General features: G+C 37.8%; 2 protein-coding genes across 6 annotated transcripts in view; one reads left to right on the top strand and one right to left on the bottom strand.

Moving 5' to 3' along the window:
• pacrg (PARK2 co-regulated) overlaps positions 1-10,973 on the bottom strand; it is a 142,858-nt gene extending 131,885 nt beyond the window's left edge. For 2 of the 4 annotated variants that reach the window (XM_077731101.1, XM_077731103.1), the window contains exons 1-2: positions 10,780-10,963; positions 8,745-8,841 (exon numbers count right to left, since the gene is read on the bottom strand). Coding sequence is in view for 1 of the 4 variants with exons in the window: in XM_077731099.1 (XP_077587225.1) it covers positions 4,323-5,294 (972 nt within the window). In the remaining 3 variants the exon portion in view is untranslated. Of the gene's footprint in view, positions 1-4,004; positions 5,496-8,744; positions 8,842-10,779 lie in introns of those variants that run through there. The other 2 variants (XM_077731099.1, XM_077731102.1) reach the window with 2 other exon arrangements.
• luzp1 (leucine zipper protein 1) overlaps positions 9,657-20,242 on the top strand; it is a 30,854-nt gene continuing 20,268 nt past the window's right edge. For both annotated transcript variants that reach the window (XM_077731088.1, XM_077731087.1), the window contains exon 1: positions 9,657-10,217. The gene's annotated coding sequence lies outside the window, so the exon portion shown is untranslated. The remainder of the gene's footprint in view (positions 10,218-20,242) is intronic.

A 20,242-nucleotide genomic window follows, 5' to 3' on the forward strand; every position in this document is an offset into this window, starting at 1 on the left:
CAATGTGTGAACACAGAGATTTGGGACCTTTTGGCATGTGTTTTAAAGCATATATTTAAAATAAATTGTGTTGAAAGTTGATTTTGTCCTTATATTCCTATTTGCAAAAGTGCAAGTGATGAAAATACCTACTTGACAAAACCTTCCTAGATATAAAGTAACCATAAGGTTAATTATGGTTTTGTTTGTATTTGTATGCCCAACATTTTCTGATTGGTACAACAACCACAAAACAGGGCCCTGGAAAACAAGCTCTACTTTAATTTGACAGGCACCTAGGGGGGAAAAAAAAGGTACTGGGCGCTCTCTAGTGGCAAAGTGTGAATTTGCCAAAGTAGCTGAAAAGTACTCTTGTATGTACTTTGATGTTTATTTTTAAAACAATTAAAATTGAATCAGATTAAAACCTATTTTTTCTTTGTGTAAAACAGATATTATCCAATGACACCCTGCATGCTGTAACCAAAGGGCAGGCACTACACAATGCAAATAATAAGCATCATTAGCACATGAAAGGCATAGAAAAAAAATACAATGCAAGCAAATAGGCCCACACACACAGAGTTTTTCTTGAAGTAAGACTCGACCATGGCACATCTAGGACAAAATAATGATTGAATGAGTAATGAGTCATGAAATGATAATGATGTGAAATGACTATACATGTCACACATGATAAGTGTATGATTCATCTTTACTTAATAATAGTATATGTTTAAGCTGCCCATTGTGTTCCAAACACATTTATTAAGAGGAAGTCACAGCCACTCTGTGAGCATTTCATTTTTTGGGTGGACAGGTTTCCTAATCAAGCAAGTGCAATTGCATCGTATCGGCTTTATAGAGAACTAAACAGCTACAAGAGTAAAATATTTACAAATATGACATGCTGGGGTAGGGTGGAATCAACAATTCTGTGATTGAACTTTATAAATCTATCCAATTTTGCAAGACCTTTACATAGGAACTAAAATAATATTTCCACTGAAATTTCCACTCATTGGAGAAACCTATTCTTCCTTCAGGTGTTAGAAAAAGCAAAAAAAAAAAAAAAAGCCACTTATCCTGACCTCTCAGCTTGACTTGCCTAAGGGGAGAAAGATTTCAGCTGGTCAAAAATTGGAGCGTTCTAACACTGCCAGTGCCTGAAGGTGACCACAAGCGGGAAATAGTTCGAGAGAGAATGTGTCGAGTGCAGCTGATAAGACTTTTCCCAAAGCATTTACTATTAAAAGTTGCTTCAAGTCTAGTTTTACTGGCCTCCAGCTTCCAAAGTTAAGTGTGAATTGTTTGTTTTTCAGCACTTTGGGGTCTCAGAACTAGAAATTTAGGAGACTAAAACTCACTATAGTTTGTCACCCATTGCCAATCACAGTTAAGTGAATGTCTATTGACGTCATTTCCACTGAAATATGAGCATTGGGGCCTTTCAGTTTGAAGGAATTGGACATCTATTGTTCTAAAATATAGGGAATGATTAATTATTATCAAATAAAATAAAATCTCCTTTGGAGTTTTATTGTGTGGCATCACCAAATTGTATTGATTTATTTCCCATTAGAATTGTATAGATTTAGATTGTACAGCCCTGTGTGGAAAAGTTTGTCCACCGCGCACTAGATATTCCACTTATCATATTTTTCCATCAAATTATTAATTTCAACACTAGTTATTACTGTGCCTGACTTGTTTAATAACGGAACATTTATGAGGGAAGTGAACACTTCCCTTCTTGTGCCATTGGTAGTCTCACTTCCTCCAGTCTCACCTGTGTTTTGACTCACATTGGACTGAAATAATCTCAAGAGAGTGTCCCTTTCACATTCACTCCTGTTATGCTACATCTGCTGCACAGGTAATTTAGACATTTAAAATTAGAGTACCGAATGCATGTTTTCAAAAATGTTTCTCATTGGTTTTACAGCTGAAGTCCTAACACTGAATTCCAACATTTCGTCTGATAACTTTCATATTTATCAAGATTAATTTAGCAGTGAACAGTGTGAATTAAATATGAAAAAAATGAGTTTTTGGCTTGCAGTGTTAAGTGAACAATGCAGAAATGGACAGGAGGAACTTTTCCATTCAATAAAAGCATTAGATAATAAAACTAAGGACTTTAAAGATTTGAGAATCAAAAATTAACTTCATGTAACGATATCAGGACATTTTGTTTTCATAGTTATCAAGTTTTACTGTGTTTTGAGGGGGTTTTTTAGGACCAATATCTGCCTTAACATTTATCAGTATTGGTATTTCCGTGGGGAAAGACTACAAGCAATGTTTTTAACCTCATTTCACAGTTGCAAAATACTTATCAGTGCTTGTGGTGAAAAGCTTTCGATATGACCCAAGTCATGACCTCAGCAACTTCTTGTCACTCATCAGTAAACGTGCACTCTGATGCACACAATATGACCTTTTGGGACTTTGTTAATTTAATGCATTTATGTTACAGATAGTATAGTGATAGTTGCCTTAGCTCTGTCTCTTCTGGCCTTGGTCATGAATATGACGACTTTGTTTTGCCTGTGCTGGCAAAGAGCTAGAGACAAGGGGAGTGTTGCCAACACTGGAGTTAAAGGTACAACGCCTGGCACAACATGAGAAGAAAATTTTGAAAAAAGTAGATATGCTCGGTTGCTGTATTTTAAAAATTTTAACAGATTTGCAGAAGTCTGGAAAGGACACAACGTAAGAAGCACGGTCTTTTTTTATACGTTATCATTTACTACTTTAACACTAGATTGTGTTTTACATATGTAGGATTATTTTTACTCTCAATTTATCCATCATATGACAAAATGTACTTTCTGGGAGGGAAGTCAACATAATATAATGGAATTTAAATAAATACAACTGAATTGAAACAGATTTTAGGATAAAAATATTGCTTTTTTTTCCTTGTTAGCTTTCTCTACTTATTTTGGCTCGGACCATGGAAATGATGTTGTTTTTTTACACAAGTTAACTTTTTTTTTCTTTATCACAGGGGAGGGCTTCCCAAAATGGAGAACGATGGACAGGTTTACATGAACTACTCCAACACAAACCTAACCTACACAGATCTGGATTCCACAAGAGTTCTGCCATGAACAAAGAAAGATGAATATATATATTTACATTCACTTGAATGAACTCACATTGTGATTAAGTATAAACTGTAGACTGTGCTTCAAATTGGCAAGATATTCCGTATATGCTGGGGGGAATAAACAAGTGGAAAGTCACTGTGTTGTGTCACAAGATTAGACACTCAAAGGGAAAGCCTCATTTAAAATGGCAATACTTCAGCACCCTTTCACTTCAAGTTGAAGAAATGCTGTATTGCTAAGATTTCATTAAAAAAAATGGAAACATGAAATAACATGAATACCTCAAATGCTGTTTAGAAAAAGGGTAAAATTGCATTCTGTTAGTGTGTGAAAGAGAGTCAGACATGTAGAGAACTCAAAAATTGCAAAACTTCCTTCTTTTCTATGGATACTATGTCACAGAGGAAGTCAGATTGACACAATTCAGTCTGTACATTTTAAAAGTAGTGGCAGTGAATCAGCAAGACCGTGATATTTCATGCGTTCACTTGATTTTTAAATTCATTCCCAACAAGATTTGTTTTTTTTTCAGATTTACTGAAACCTGTCACTAAATCTCACAAACCAGGGGTCTGTATTCAGTGCTGTAACCCAAACTATATTAGATATAATGTTTCTTAAAAGATAGTCAGGAAAACATTTGTACAGAACCATTTTTAAATCATAGTATATATATTATTATTATTATTATTAATATTATTTTCATTAACACATTTGCAGTCACCTACGGAAATAGTTGCCCATAACGGAAAATAAGAAAGATTAGGACATGATAGCACAAGGTGAGCGCGACATACTGACTCATTTCCTTCCACTTACAAAGAGAGGAATTTTTTTTAATAAATATTTGAAAAGAAACCACTTCACAACAATAAATGTGATTTTTTTGTAGTTTAATATTAAACACAACAGCATTTGATGAATTGACTGTAGTGGGTTTAAAAAAATATATTTAAAGTCAGTCTTTTGTGTACCACTATAAGGAGTGTGTACCACTGGAGGTACTTGCTGTTGATGAAGTTTTATATATAACCACCTGGGTTTCAGTACAGGTAGCCTTTCCTTTATGTCACAGTGTCAATATTGAGAGAGCTCTTCTTCTGTATATAAAATATGGCAAGTCATAGTCCACCTTTAACCCAAATCCAGCTGGGTTAGGCTCTGACACAGTACATCAGTGTAAATCTACAGTTTATTTGGCTATGCCATTCGATGGCTGGATTGGAGTCACTGCAGTTCGGGCTGAGGGACCTCTACATGAAGTCTCTGGCTCATGTGCCGGCTGTCTAAAGACATCTGTGAGTTGACGGTGTAGGAGGAGCAGGCCTCGCCCTTCACCAGACCTTTCAGATGAGCCATTATAAACCTTCGAAATTTCGTGGTGGCAAAACAGTACACCACAGGATCCAGAATGCAGTTTAGACCCATGAGAAATAAGGTGACCTGGTGTATGTCGTTGAGAGCCTGCACAGTCTCATCACTCCAGTCCATGTGGCCCCACCCTTCTTGAATCTGCAGTGCCGCCAATGTCCAGAAGCCTTGTACCAAATGATGAGGCAGAAAGCAAATGACAAAGACGCCAACCACCGCCATAAGCATCTGCACAGCCCTGCGTTTCATTTCCGTGGACTTCCTTGATGAGATTGACAAATTGGACTTCCCAGATACTGTTCCAGACTTCAATTGCAAATTGGGGACACTTTGTGAGAACAAGGCACGTGCGATGAGGAGGTTACACCCCACCACCAGTGCAAATACGACAATAAATACTCCTATAATTACGAAATGTGCAATGGCCACGACTATTTTGGATGAGTCGGGGGTGTTCTGATAACCTTCAAAACAGCGGGTGATATTCCCATCCTGGCTGGTTCCCGGTTTGACAAGAAACGGGAAGGCCATGGAGGCAGTCGTCAACCAGATGAGAGTACAAACGGCGATTCCCCTGCACCGGTGGTCCGATGAGGCTGCGTCTAAAGGCCTGGTGACTGCCCAATATCGGTTGACGCTGATGGCAGCGAGGAAGAGGATGGAGCAGTATGCATTGATGAAAAAAAAGGAGCCGGTCAGTCGGCATAAGAAATCTCCGTAGACCCATGTGCCTTTGCGGCTGTAATAACCAATCCAGAAGGGGAGTGCACACACAAAGAGGAGATCTGCAATAGTCAAGTTAGTCATATAGATGCGTATTTCCTCCATGGCTCTGGCTTCTCGTAGACAACGCAGCACAAACAACACGTAGATGTTGGCAAAGAGTCCCACAATGAAGATGATGCCATAGGCAGTGGGGAAAAGGTGATAACGAAACGGAGAATCCAGAAATTCAGAGTCATTATTGGTTGTGGATAGCAAAGGAGTGACTGTTGCAGCACTTTCTGTTGTGGAGAGCCACGTTTCAGCCTGTGGGAAATGAGAAAAGTATAAATGGAATGTCAGCACCATCAAATTGAGCAAATTATGTATATAAAATGCAACGAAATAAAAACAAATTAAGATACCGAGTAGAAGAATAGGATGCCTATCTGATCATGCTGTTTATAAAGATAACTAGCAAGTATTTACTTTGAGCAGGCAAGTCAGCAAATGCTAATCAAATGAAAATAAGACCACCAACTATTATTGATTGTGGTCATTTATAAAATGACATTAACAGCCCTAAGAAAATATTTTCAATCTCATCCTCCTACAAAAATAACAACCAGCTGTTATTTTCATAGTGAATTACACAGCTCGTTGTTGTTACACTTAGAGGATATAAGAACATTTTAAGACAAGAAGTGAAGCAACACATTCAATAGGAAGTCTACCATGGTTTCTCCTTTGTGGTCTCAAGTTCACTTCAATTTCAACTGTGAAAGAAAGTGAAAAGGAGTTGAATGGAATTCAGTTTTGCAAGATGTCTTGTATACAAGATAATTACATAAAGGAACAAAGATGCAACATTAATCTGTCACAAAGAAAACAAATGATTCAGAGTTGTACTGTCTACACTCTACACGTCTGCTTTTAGTTAAAGATTTACGGAGGCTATTCAAAAACAATTTCTCTGTTACAGATTATCTAAGGCTACAATAAAATGCCTGACGTTAAATGTCACACAATCACGCAGACCTGATTTAAAAGTACATCCTGAGCAACTATCGAAGTTATGTGTTGCCATGGAGAAGGAATTTTAATTACAATCGAAACAAAAAAAATGGCATTAAAAATATATTTAAAAAAAGCTGACTTACCATGCATGCACTCTCTTCTCTTTGTGTCTTCTTCTGTGTGTCTGTATGTCTCCGTTGGAGTAAAATTTAAGACGAGCGTCAAGTAACAAAAGAAGGAGGTGCAAATGACTTCTTTGGAAATTCCACATGGTGAAATTTATGCTGTCATCCAGAGCAGACACGCCCAATCTTGAGCTAACTGGAAAGTTTAAACTGACTTCACATTGAAACCTGTTTTTTTTAATTACCCCCTTGTGTTTTATTTTACTACACTTCAATCTTATGGGATCTCACATTGCTGAATAACATAAACGTTCAAATGATTTTTGTCATGGAAAACCCACATTCAAAGAGATAAACTGTAGATGTTGTACAGTAAAAAAAAAAAACACAAAGTGATATCTCATAAAAAGAGGGAAAGTGTGATAAAAATCTGACTGGCAAAATAAGGTACATATACAATTCAATGAGTACATTTTTTAATTAATTTTTACATGTGTATGATGCTCAACAGCATTAAATGTTCCTGTGTTTAAGAGGAGAACCAGTTGAGTGATGTATTAGTTTTTTGTCTACTTAAAATAGATAACATTTTTCACAAGTTTAAACATGTTGACACCATTGTAATTGAAATTCAAGTTAATCTTGTATTGATACAGGAACTGATTATCCTTATTATACACCAATTTTAGATTGATTATATTTTATTATTTATTAAAAAGCTATTTTAAGCTAAGTTATTTTAAATGGTTCTGTACAAATGCCAAGGGAGTCTGTAGGGAGATAGATTTAAGATAGATAGCAAAACCAATATGGTAGAAAGTTGCAAATGTTGCTTTCCAACCACAAGAGGTCTCCCCAATTCTACCAAATGAGATTTCGCAACTCTCCTAGAATAGATCCTTCTCTTTTCCGAACCACCTCTTTCTCTATATTTCATAGACATGATTACTATATGTCTACAACATATGAACCAATTTATATTGCTTTCACAAACAATACAAGGGAAAGATAATTCAAAATATTGCTTGGCATAATAATAAAAGCATTCTAAAAATATATAGAAATAATACATTTTGCATTGAATTGTTGCAAAATGTACAAAATCAATGCAAATCCACTATGAGTTGAATGTCTAAGGATAAGTGCGTTTTCCTGACATGACATGCTGCCCTACATTTGGGCTCATCTGGGTTATACGTGTTAAATAGCAGCCATAACCCGCTCTGGGAGGATAGTGTATTAAACACATTAATCCTCATCCACGCTGGTAAAAGAACACAAAGTAGTAAAGCTAGATAAGCCGTGTAGTAGCGTAAAGTCGTCCCTTTGTTAATTTCAATGCTCTCCCTTGATGAGGTCATAATATTTCCGGGTAACTATTGACTTCCTCACCGGACCCTTGTACTATTGACTCTGCGTAACTTTAGGGCTGTGCATGGGATTATGGAGATTAGTGTGGATTTGGATAACATAAAAATGCATCCTGTCTGTGTCAAACAGAAGAAAGAAAAAAAAGTGAAGGCAAAGGCACACGACATGTGCGTGCTATCACCTAACTCTTTTTGGAAAGGAGATGATTGTGTTGGCTGGTGAGGGATGTTTGCAATTAGGAAGGATGTTGGCTTGAATATGTGCACTTCCTGAATCAGGTGGTCCATACAATGTACAGTGCAAGGCAGACTACATTCCCTGGAAAACATGTGGTCACAGTCTCTATCGCGTATTTACGTTAATGTCATTTGATATATGGAAGACACTTGCCCATATGACAGAAATGTGTGTAAATGTTCTCAGGAGAGAAAGAACATGACAGATGTTCATGGGCCCATGAAAATATGCAAGTTTGTCTTTGCTTAATGCAGCCCTAGTGCAGAATAGCACATAGACTTGTTATTTGGTATTTGATATCTTGGGAAAAGGTGTTGAAGAAGCATACTATTTCAGAGTTGCTATAATTGTCATCCATATAGTCATAAGACAAATAAAACAATCAAAATAGGAACACGGGGGTCATGTAAAAAATACATATGGTTTCCAGATATTTTCATTTATGATTTAGAAAAAATACACAGCATTTAGTGAATAATTTTCATAACTGCTGATACCCTGAATTGAACTGAATGTTTTAATTTCTCTTACGCCCTTTATATCATCAGTTTAGTCAAGTGAATAAGAAGGAAACATGTATGCTGCCTATGTTGAGGCTTTTCAACACAAAACACAGTGAAAATGGCCATTATTTACATACCAACAAGATTTTAGAAACCGAAAACATGTCTGAATGTTGTTTTTGTTAACAAGGCAAGTACTATCATTTTGACATGAAACAGACAAAAAGCATTCTAAAATAACATGGAGCTCATGTGTAAATGTGCAATTTCAAAAATATAACAGTCATATTCTCTCTATGTAAGAAATGTAAAAACAGACTCACATATCGCCAAGTCTTCCATGCTGGTGTCCATCCTCAGTTCACACCGACTTCCGAAAGGTTGCACTTTGGTGTTGACTTTTTTGTTTATCTTCCCCAACTGTAGAAAGAATTCACGTTATTTTTTTTACACAAATGGGAGAAAGACTAAAGGACGGGCTTATTTTTTCATACAAAAGTGAAATTAACAGATGCAGATGTAGTAGACCAGAAACAGTTCAGCCTAGATGAAGTTTATTAACATGTTCAAAACCTTTAAAAAATTCTGGGTTTCTATTCTGCAAATCACCAGGTCTTATAGACGAGTGCGTTGGGAGTCGGCCTTGCAGTTCCAAAATCAAGGGTTCAATTCCAGGTGGGTTCCGCCCTTCGTTCTCCCCGAGCTTGTGTGGTTTTTCTCTGGGTGTTCTGGTTTCATCACACATCCCAAAAACATGAATAGTTGGCTGGTTAGACATTCTAAATTACACCTAGGTGTGAGTATGAATGTGATTGGTTGCCCGTATCCTTGTGCCCTGTGATTGGCTGGTCACCAAAATCAGGGTGTCCCTCACCTGGAGCCCATAGTTGCCTGGGATGGGCTCCAGCACCCCACGCGAACAACCGATATGGAACATTAATGATTTTTTCTGTAAAAATTCATAGATGCAAGATAATAAAAAGTACATATTGGTTGTAAAGGTATGTTAGTGCAATCTTGATTGTTTTCAGGGTAGGAGTGAAGGCTTTCTGGCCATTGCAACAAAGTACAGTTTATACTACAAGGAATACTGAATAGTTTATTATTTTGGCAGCCCTGTTTTTCTTCGTGAGAGAAGACTGTAGTGGATTGCTGAGCTGAAAATGAGATTGTTCTTAATCCTCCCCCAACAACTGCATTACAAAACGCTGTGTTAGTACAGTTGCAGATGTTGATGTGGGTTTGCTTGCTTGCAGTTCACACTGAAGCCAGTTTTATCGTTCCACAACTTGCTCCGGGCAACATAGTGTCTGTATTAGAGGAAATGCGCCACAGTTGACTGTACTAACACTCCTGACTCGCTTCTGTATGTTTGCACGGAGGAACAAGGAGGAAAGGGAGAGAGGCGGGACCTCACAGCCGGGGAAGGGCGTTCTCTTTGCGGTCAGAGTCATCCCGAGAGGTGGGTCCTGATCCGGCGACAGGAGGAGAGAGGGAAAAAAAGGAAAATCCACCTTTTTTCATTGTTTGGAACGCGGTGGAATGCGATGGTTTGATGTTGAACGAACTCGGGATTGGGATAATCCGAGTGAAAAGCGACGATTTTCTGGGGAAGGGAAGGGAAGGGGGTAGAGGAGCAGACAGAACGGGATGAACTTGTCTTCCCCTCTGCTGCCGCAGTGAGGGCATCTCGGGCCGAGTGAGCAAGACTGAAGCAGCCGGTAGAAGATTTTTCTTTTTTTCTTGCTGGATTTACCGCGTAACATTCCCGACTTGACGACAAAGAACATTGCAAGGTATGGTCAAGTCCGATTTTTCCAATGAGCTCGCCTCACGTTTGCTTTCGCGGACATGAGCTAACATGTGCCGGGGCGGCACAAGTGTTAAACTGCGGCAAGTTTACCCCGCCAACCCTTCTTCGGTCGGGTTTAAACGCGATTTAGGGCGTCCAGGTGTTTCGATGTATCCTTAAGGCGCCGTTTAGTGTCACTAAGAAGCAGTTTAATTCCCGATTCAGTGGCGTGTTTGTCATATTCGTTAGCGTTTATAAAATGGACTCACTATTACAACGACAGGTCTTTGGATCGAAGTTGAGAATCTCCTTAAACATACTTAAATTGATGTCGAGGATTCCTAAAAAGATCATCAGATCTTTTTATATAACCCTCAAACGTTCTCAATTGTATAATATTCCAAATAACCTGGATGAAAAGCAGTAAAATCGCACTTGGCAGACTTTGTACCCGGTCCAAGTACGTGTTTGTTTCATTAGTTTGTTTGTTTTTTTAGTCCATCCGGAACAAAAACTCATAAACATAGATCAAATATATTTACAAAACGTTGATCTCTTTAAGTTACCTGAATATTTCGATGATCTTCAAGAGAAACTTGCGAGAAAGTGCTGGCTTTGTCCTACAAATCACAACTCAACAGGAAGCTGTCACACAGCTGGACCGCATCATGTTGGACAAGCAGAAAAGTGAAAAAAAATAATTAACAATGTATTCTTGTCATTTGGATTGATGAATTACATCTGTTGGAGACATTATCATCCCAGATACCTATGCTTTTATTTTTTCATAATAATATTAAAGGCTATTTCAAGGCGAATTCGACATCAAACTAGGTATAATGCAACAATGCAATCAGGAACCTATGGCTCGGGAGCCAAAAGTGGCTCTTTTGATGGCTGCATAGAGCATCATGTTGGCACTACATCTACCACCTTTTTAATCAATGTATTTTTTTCATTAGACTCTTCTACATGTATGCTCTCAGCGTAACAGTGATGTCAGACTGTTGACAGATTTTCTAAGTTTCAATATTTTGCTTTCATCTGTAAATAAAAATGAGATACAAGTGTTAAACTGTTGCACAAACATGACTCAACTCATGTCAATACACGCGACTGTTTGGAAAATATTTAACTATTATTCAAAACAGAGGCTTCAATGTGTTTATTGCTACTGCCCAGTTAGGTTTACTGCCAATCTAAAAATAAAACAAAGCTAGTTAATAGCATGATAATACAATATTGATACTTTGAACAAAAATACATGTTATGCATCATGTCACCAGTATGTATACCGGTGTGTTTTGATCTGTCTCTGTACAATTTGCATGTTTTCCCTTTGCCTCTGTGGGTTTTCTCCAGGTACTCCAGTTTCCTCCCACGTGACAAAAACGTGCATGGTAGGCTATTTAACACTAAATTGTCACTGGGTCTGAGCATGATTGGTTGTTCCTCTCATTGTGGTCTGCGATTGGCTGACAATCAATCAGGGTGATCCCTACCTACTGCCCATAGTTGGCTGAGAGACTCTAGCACCCCCATGGATACCTTCTGAGGATAAGCAGAAAGGAAAATGAATGAATAATGTTATGAGTAGATAAGTTCAACATACAATGTTGGGAATATTTCAACAAAGATGTATTTAAGTGACTATAAAGAACACATAATCAGTTGTGATCAGTTTGCAGCCCTTCCAGGACCCACTTAAATGTGTCTGGTGTTTTTATGAGCCTGTGCACACACACACACAAATGTGCACGCTTCTATGGTAATTGCATGAGTTGTGTCTAGTGAATGCTTCTGACCAAAGGTGGCTTTAAGAAAAACACTGCATTGTGTGCACTGTGGTACCAATAGTGTTTCAGGAGTAGAATACTGTAGGTAGTTGTTCTAACTAGAAGAATGTACAAAAAAAAACATGTGTGGCTCATAAAAACACTGCGGAGGGAGCGACTGAGGTGGTAGAAACCTGCCTTGACCTGTTTCGAACATGAAGGTGAGCAAGAATTAAACTATTACGGACTTTCTCGAAAAGCAGTTGTAGGTCAAACCTGCTGAGACCCTCTTTTCATGCAGTCAAAATCTACATGAGCGTGGATGTATATTTACACTTGAGTGAGAGTGAAAAGGTTTCCGATTGCTTCTTGGGGAGGATTATTACACTTGGAGCTTTTGAAATTCAAGACGATATGTCTAAGCCAAATCAAAAGCAGTAGCAAAATTATTCATGTGTCTATGGTCTTTGGAATACACTCACTTGTTCCAACTTTTTGAGGTTTCTGAAAAATGGTTGACTCCGATTTGTTTGAATTTAAAATTTGATACTCACCAAGAAGAATTTCAGTTGACACCATTTAAATTTTGCAGATTGCAATGACATTAATGAGGGAAAATATACTTAGATAAATAGCCGTTTCTCAACACTGACAAATCAATATAGTATCAAAAGATATTTACTTTTACACAGAACCCATGAATGTGGGATGTTTTTATTATGTTATGCACTTTTAACTTAGCAACACGGCATCCCACGAACCCCAAGATTGAATCTTGGTAATGTCAGCATCTGGTGTGATGGATAACCCCAGGCTGCAAAATTACTAAAATCCAATGACTCCATCTTCAATTTATTTTTGGTGGAACCCTTAATAGTCTTTTTTTGAGCCTTTTGGTCTCCAGAAGATGTACATGCCTTTTAAATGGCAGAGTTGTCTTGATATTTCAACTAGAAGACAAAAAGGTTGGCTAATATATGATTTTGCAGTTGTAATTTTCCGCAAAAGGAATAATCATACCCCTCTTCTCCTCTTTCATGGTTTAAGATATACCACGCGTAATTTGTTTTCCACTCGGCCCACAACCATTCTATGAAACTTGCATGCAGTGCTATGAAGGAAACCAAAAACGACTCATTATGGGTGTCCGGTTAGGGTAATTATCAGACTAGGCTGTTGACCTCAGGGATTATAAAGTGGCTAAATGAGTGTTCCTGGGGATTAAATAAAAAGTATTGAGGCTTTCTGCTTAGCTGAATTGAACCGCTGGGACTGCCCAATGGAACTTGTCAGCTGTCATGATACTGCCATTCCATACATTAGGGTTTATTCACAGACCCCATCCTACTAGTGGAAGATGGTCACATTAGTGTGGAATTACAGTTGATATCAACTGATCCAAACAGAAAGATTATGAGGGTTATTTTTTAGTTTTTTTGTTTATTTTAATTGAAACTCAACCGGAAATTATTATGGGGAGATTGGTCTTGTTACCCATAAAAAAAGGCTGAAGTATCAGGGTTTTTTTTTTTAAATTTTAAATGGAACTAGAGTACAAAGGTCAGCAAATTATCAGTGTAATATGTACTCTAACCTCAATAATAAATGCAATGAGTAATGCACATTGAATTTGCATCGTCTCATGCGAATTATTTTTAGTTAAGGACCTGGTTAACCTGATCATTCAGGGATAGAGCCTCCCTATCAAGTGAGAGGTATTTTACACATTACAAAACAGCTCCTTGAAATAGCATTCATGAATCTTAAGTATGTTTTAAAGTGGACGACTTTTACTTGAACGGACACTATCACACTCTTGAAGGTTTACTTTTTGGCTCTTGACAAGCTCTGTACAAAGTACCAACTTTATTGAGACTATTCAAAGCTTATGTATCAACCTCAGGGTAATAATGTTCATGGTTTGGTTGACTCTTTTTATAACACTGTTTGTTTCATAATTTCTACATGATACAACATGTATCCTCTGAAAGCCTTCATCCTTACTTTCAAGAAGGTGGTTGCCTGAGTGAAGGCCCTACCCATATTTGATGACACATGATGTATTGCTTTTATTGTTATGATTTTAAAAGGTGCAGCACTGACCGATATGTTCGGGCTTGTAATAGCAGCAGTGCTGCATTTATGTCATTCAAGCATATGGAACACTGTTTGTTTTGAGATCCAGTTGTTCTAGTAACAATCAAAAATGACCTACATAGTCTAGTTTCTATAATACTGCATACACGATGATCACTTTAACGTGCCAGGCTTCTTTATCTAAAGTTTCACAGTGAAACTCTTGGGATTTCAGCTGGAGTTCAAACTACCTCAACTCTTTATGGTATCTGTTTATGCCAAAGTACTTTGGAAAGGTGCTCACCCATGTAAATCTATCTTCAAGCACTAGGAGCTATGATGTCAGTGAGTCAGCAAGTCATCACCCACGAGTATATTTCAGCTTCAAAGTAACATACACACACACACACAACTGATTTATACATATAATTTACCTGCACTATATCGTTTACAATGTTTCCAAAAGTGGGTAACCAGTCATACAGTGCTGCTTGATTATCCACTTTCCATTGGGTGTTAGTTAAGTCAACTGATTTTGCAATCTGGGAAGGAAAAAAAACGGCATTATCCAAACAAGTCTATACTCATATACAGTTATATAAGAATGCCTTGTTGAAAATCAAACGGCTTGTGTTTATACAGTACATTTCTTGCGTGTGAAAGAGTGAATAAAGCTTGTCTCGTTAGTCTCCCAAAATGTGCAAAACAAACTCCTCATTATGGCCAATGATGGTGATTCGTCATTCTTCCAAAGTCCTTGCCATTGGCTGAAATGCTGAACCTTCTAGTCGGCACAAAATCCCGGAAGATCTGATTTTAGGTTACTCCATCTGTAAAAAAAAAAACACCAATAAGAAGACAGATTAGAAAATAATATTCTTCAATTAGAAGTTTTTTTTTTCAAATAAACCTACTAAAGATCTTGCAAACTTAATTCAGTGCAGATTGCAAGCTAATTATCACTGAATGCTCCAGGCCTCTGCCACAAATATGCTGACTATTCTGAGTCATCAAGTTTAGGGAAAATCATTTGAAGCCTCTTTTGAAATATGAAACAACTGACACTCCGCCTCATGCTGCATAACAGGAAAATCATTGTGTTCCACTCGTTGACACACAGGCCAGCTTGTCAACTTGGCAAATATTTAAAAAATGTTTTTTTAATTCAAGAAGACTATGTGCTTTACCCCAGCATCTGATTTAGAAAAAAAATTCCCACGGCTAAAAAGAGGTAAGAAGTTATTTCAACATCTGTTTGCGTGATTGTTATGTACCACTATTTAAAATAACACTTGATATTCTCATAAACATTTAAATGGGTGTGACATTAAATAAGGAAGAAGGCATAAAGGTGTGGGACTACAAACTTGTTGGCAACTGACAAAGTCCTCCTTCCACATTGTTTAAGAGCCGTCAAGTGTTTTCAAATGCACATCAGAGATAGCCAATGGACTCAAGTGGGAGTTGAAGTAGGGTTCGCAAATTTCCATTCATGTCATATTTCAAAAACCTTACAGCATTGATCTACGTATTTCACCCCAAAACCGAAACATTTCCAAATCAGTGACGATCCACTTCCTATTTGCGAACAAAGTCTTGTTCTCACTACTTGTTGGCGGAACAAAGGAGGAAGAGAATTCTACAAAAGCTCAAACCGTGTACGCCAACAACGTAAAACATAAGACTGGAACAAAAGAATAATTATTTTTAATGTCAAACCCAAAAATCTAATTAACTCATTTAATACACTTACTTCACTGGACTAATTACAGGTATTATTATTCTAAAAATCAAATGGGATCCATTGATGATTTTAAGTTATGGTCAAGATCTTGTTAATGTGGAAATGGTTCCACAATAGCAAAGTTATTTGCCAAAAGTATCACGTCCATATTTTACTATGTGAACCATGACTAAACAGATGTCTTCAGTGCTTTGATATCTCAATTTCTTGGGAATCCCTCACAAGGATGTAATGGTAATGGTGACATGAGCCAAGCTTCTAAACTGCTTCCTAATTCCATATTTCAGGTAATTTATGAACACCAGTTGCACCCATTGTGATCCACAAACTCGAGCACTGACGTCCTGCTGTGGACCATGTGAAGGTTCATGAACTATAGTGTGTAACCCAAGAACATCATCATCTGGTCTGTGTTTAGCTCCCCTACCTTCTATCATCTTGCCTGTCGCACAGAAACTGACACATAGTCAGTGTCAAGTCCAAAGATGCCACACTAGAATGTTCTTTAATATTTGTGGTTGTGTTGGCTGATTATTAGCATGTGTTTGACATTTTTTTCCGGCTGTTGCACTGATTCTTGAAGTGTCTGTAGTTTCACAGTCCAGTCTAGGGTATAGCTTCTGTTGTCCTATTTCATGTCTCTTCAAGAGTTTCAATTAGATTTGTTTTGAAAAAGCCTGCATATGAGTCATTGATAAAAACCTTGCTACTTTATGAATCAGCAAATTGTCATGCGCAAACACACCAGGAAATCGAATCTCACAACTGTAAGGTCCATATACTAAATTGTTAAAGCTATGCTGGCGGATATCCTGAACAGAAGGTGATAAAAAGTAATGTTTAATCAGGCCGATCCCAGTTTAATCTGCCCTTTTGGTTGGAGTTTGATCTGTGAGCTGACAAATAAGATTCTTCTACTAGTTGGTGTCTTTTGGAGTGTCCTGCAGTTTAATGTTTTTATTTTTATACAGTCAGAATGTGGGAACAGTAAAAAAAGAAAAAAAACTTTAGTTTGACATTTTGTTCTCAGGTTTTTTTTCTCTTAAATATGGTATTGGTAAACTATTTTCATAAGCATTTAGAAGGAAGGCACTGTAGTGTAAGAATTTTAACTGTGAGTGCTACAGTTAAGACATTTCTTGTAATTTACTCTGTCCCTTTATTAAGATCTGAAAGAATTGTGTCTCTTACGATAGGCCTTCCGAAAATGGACCCCCTGCTTTTCTTGTCCACCCTCCTTTTATTTTCCCACTTGGCCCTGGAGTATTTTTGGACGTTAATGAAAAGAAATCCGAACTGCCTATCCAAAAAAAGGCATGTCTGGGTCAGCTGGGTGGAAACTTTCGTTACTAATGTTCTTAACATTGTCTATGTGATCCGTGTGTTGTAAATGTGCGTGCTTTCAGTGCAGTGTACAGCGCAGGAATGTTGTGGGTTGTAAGGGGGGAAACAGGGTGGGCTGAGAACCGAACAGAGCTATATCTTCTCTAAAAGAGAGGTAGAGGGGAGGGTTCGGAGCATTTTTGGCATATTTCAGGAGCCATTCCAGTCTGGTTCAAGATGCATTCCTCCAGGATTTGACCAACCTAACAGACGAGGAAGGGAGGTGAATGTCAAATTGTTCCTACAGCTGGTCTTGTGATCCCATTGATGATGATTTTGACTTTATTAAGAAAGAAAAGTCTAGCACTAGTTGGATTTGAAAGGACTTGCATTGGATGTCCAATCCATTTGAACTGTCAGTGGCACAGATTGGCCCATCATGTTTCTACCCTAAGTAACATCAATAAAATGCAAAATGTTGACTTAAAAATATACACAATACAGCAGGTTTTCCATTTCTTGGATACTGACTTGACCATTCTTACAGTTTTTTTTGATTGGTTGGTTGGTTGGTTTACCTGGTGGTATTATAGTATCTCTATTTGAGCACCCCCCACGACTACAGTTGCTGCTTCACTCCTCAGGGATATATGAGGCTTTAGTCTGTTATTTGCAGTCAGTTGGGCACTAACTGACGCGACAGTGGTTGGCAGGAGTTTGTTTTGGAAGTCAGAAACGGTGCAAGGCTCAGCAGAAGTCGGGTTCATCCGAAGGGCATGAATCAGTATTTAAGGCCATTTTGGAGAAGAGTATGCCAACATGCACTTGAATCTAGATCTTCAATCTTCTTTCAACACATTTTGCCAATTCAATGGAAATTTTGTTACCATGCGATTTTTGTTTCAGTCTGCTTTGTTCAATTTTTATGCAACAGGTACATTGCACTATTTTAGCCATCAGGAGCATCGCTTAGAAAATACAAAAAGACAGCCTGTTTTATGCAAGTCATTTTGACGGCAAGTGTCTGAGGGCTGTTTCCTGAAGCAGCAGTTTATCTTGGACGCTGTTGGGAACTCTCAAAAGTCTGTCTAGCAGACCCAAAACCGCAACACAAACAGCTCATCAATGGCTCACGAGACAACAGCCTCAAGCAGTTAACAGTGGTCCAAACCAGCATTTCACAGTGACTCATAGTGAAAATTATTCGCTTTTCTTACTTTAAATAACATTACCCTTATTTGTGCTGTGATTGAAGTAATAAATCTATTTTCCTCTTTCTACAAAGTATTTGCATGCCTTGTTTTAGTTACTCTAATAAGTGTGGTGCAGATGGTTACTGTCAATGACCACTTGGCAATTTCCAGTACCTCTTTTTTGCATTGCTATTTTTAAATTATTGTTTTATTTTCGTTGCATGCAACTGAAAGTCTTACACGTAACATACCAGCAATGCGTTTGCGGTTTATTCTCACGATTTATCCATTGAAGTCAAACAATCTCTGGCTGTGCTGGCTTAAGAATGTCAACCCTTTTTTTTTTAAATGTAATTGTATTTCTAACATAATGTGAGTCTCATCTGCCCACAGATTTAAGGATTATCTCTTCTGCTACAGTAGAATTTACCATTATAGTAGTTGTACTATATCCACTGGCTTGTTGACATTTGACCCTAAATCCAGCCAGGTGATGCGTTTGTAGAAAAACAAGTTAATCATTAACTTCACATAGTTATTAGCAAACATTTTTTGCAGTGGAAAGTGCTTTTAGTAAAACACGGCAACACTTGTTGAGCTAATGAAGAAAGGAACGTTCATGTGGACACATTCAGTCCCTGGAGCCTCACAGGAATCCTATATAGAACTCTTAGATTGCCTCGTAGCTTCGTTTCTGCACTGTGGCACATTGTGGAATGCCAAGCATATTTTATGATCCAACCTCAGCCCGTTTCCTCCCTTTCTCCCAGCATCTGAGTTTATTTGTGAAGCCAGGCCAGTTTTGCCCTCCACTCCCTTCTCCCCTGTTATAGTTCAGTTCATTTATCCAGTTTGTCCACTGCCTTTATGCACAACTTTGTTAAGGTAAACTATTTACATTTACGGTTTTGTTTATGTGTTTTAACTACTAAAAATACTTAACGGAAACTGACCCATTGTATTTTAAGTAGTTGTCGGAAAATACATCCAATTTATTTGAAATGGCATTCACACCTTTCAACAGTGCTTTCATCGTGCATTAGCCAACCCTACCCTCTCACACTCCAGGTGCGTAGGATGCTGAAGAATGCTGTTGAATTAGCACTTTATCTGTCCGGCAAGTAAGCCGCATCTGCACTCCCAGCCATGCCAAGCATTTCAGACACAATTGACCTTAAAAGGAAACAATAGTAGCCTATCAATTCTGCTCTGCCAGTCAAAGAATGGCTCACTGGGTAGTGTCCGGCTCGCCCATCAACAGCACAAGGAAGTGCTAGGCAGCTGAACTTTGAAACTAAAGAGGGGATAACAGTACACCAATAGAACAGCCTTTAAAGAAATTATAACTCAAAAATATACACATAAAATGGCTATTGAATTTTTTTTTTTTTTTAAATAACAAAAGAGGACCAGATCCTTCCATAATACTGTCCTGGAATATGTTCAAATAACGAAGGTTTTTGGTAATGCAAAGGAATCTAGTCAGACAATTACAGTTTTGGTGGCACCATATATGCTGATGATTTTATAGATATAGCCAATATCTGATATGGTTACAATGACCTGAAAAATGCCCCTCTGTGGTAAGAACTTCAAGAATCCCTTGGATTTTTTACATGCAAAGGCTAGTTTATTGGTGGATATTTTTACCCAAAATGTGTCAGACAATGGGAGGACTTGTTCAAGTAGTAGACTAAACAAAAGTTTTAAAGAGTAACAATGTGACTGTTTTATTGTAATCTGAAGACATTTCCGGACCAGATCTTCTTCAGACAATATTCACATAAGGATATGGGCTTTTTTATTGGGGGGATTGGGAAGTACATATGTTAATAGTTTTTTCTTCTAGATATTAACTCTTGGCCTTTTTCCCAGATGCCAAATTGGCATGTTTGGACTTTTCTCTGTAGCAATAGTC

This window comes from Stigmatopora nigra, chromosome 13 (genome assembly GCF_051989575.1).
Source record: "Stigmatopora nigra isolate UIUO_SnigA chromosome 13, RoL_Snig_1.1, whole genome shotgun sequence".
In the NCBI taxonomy this organism is placed as follows: Eukaryota; Metazoa; Chordata; class Actinopteri; order Syngnathiformes; family Syngnathidae; genus Stigmatopora; species Stigmatopora nigra.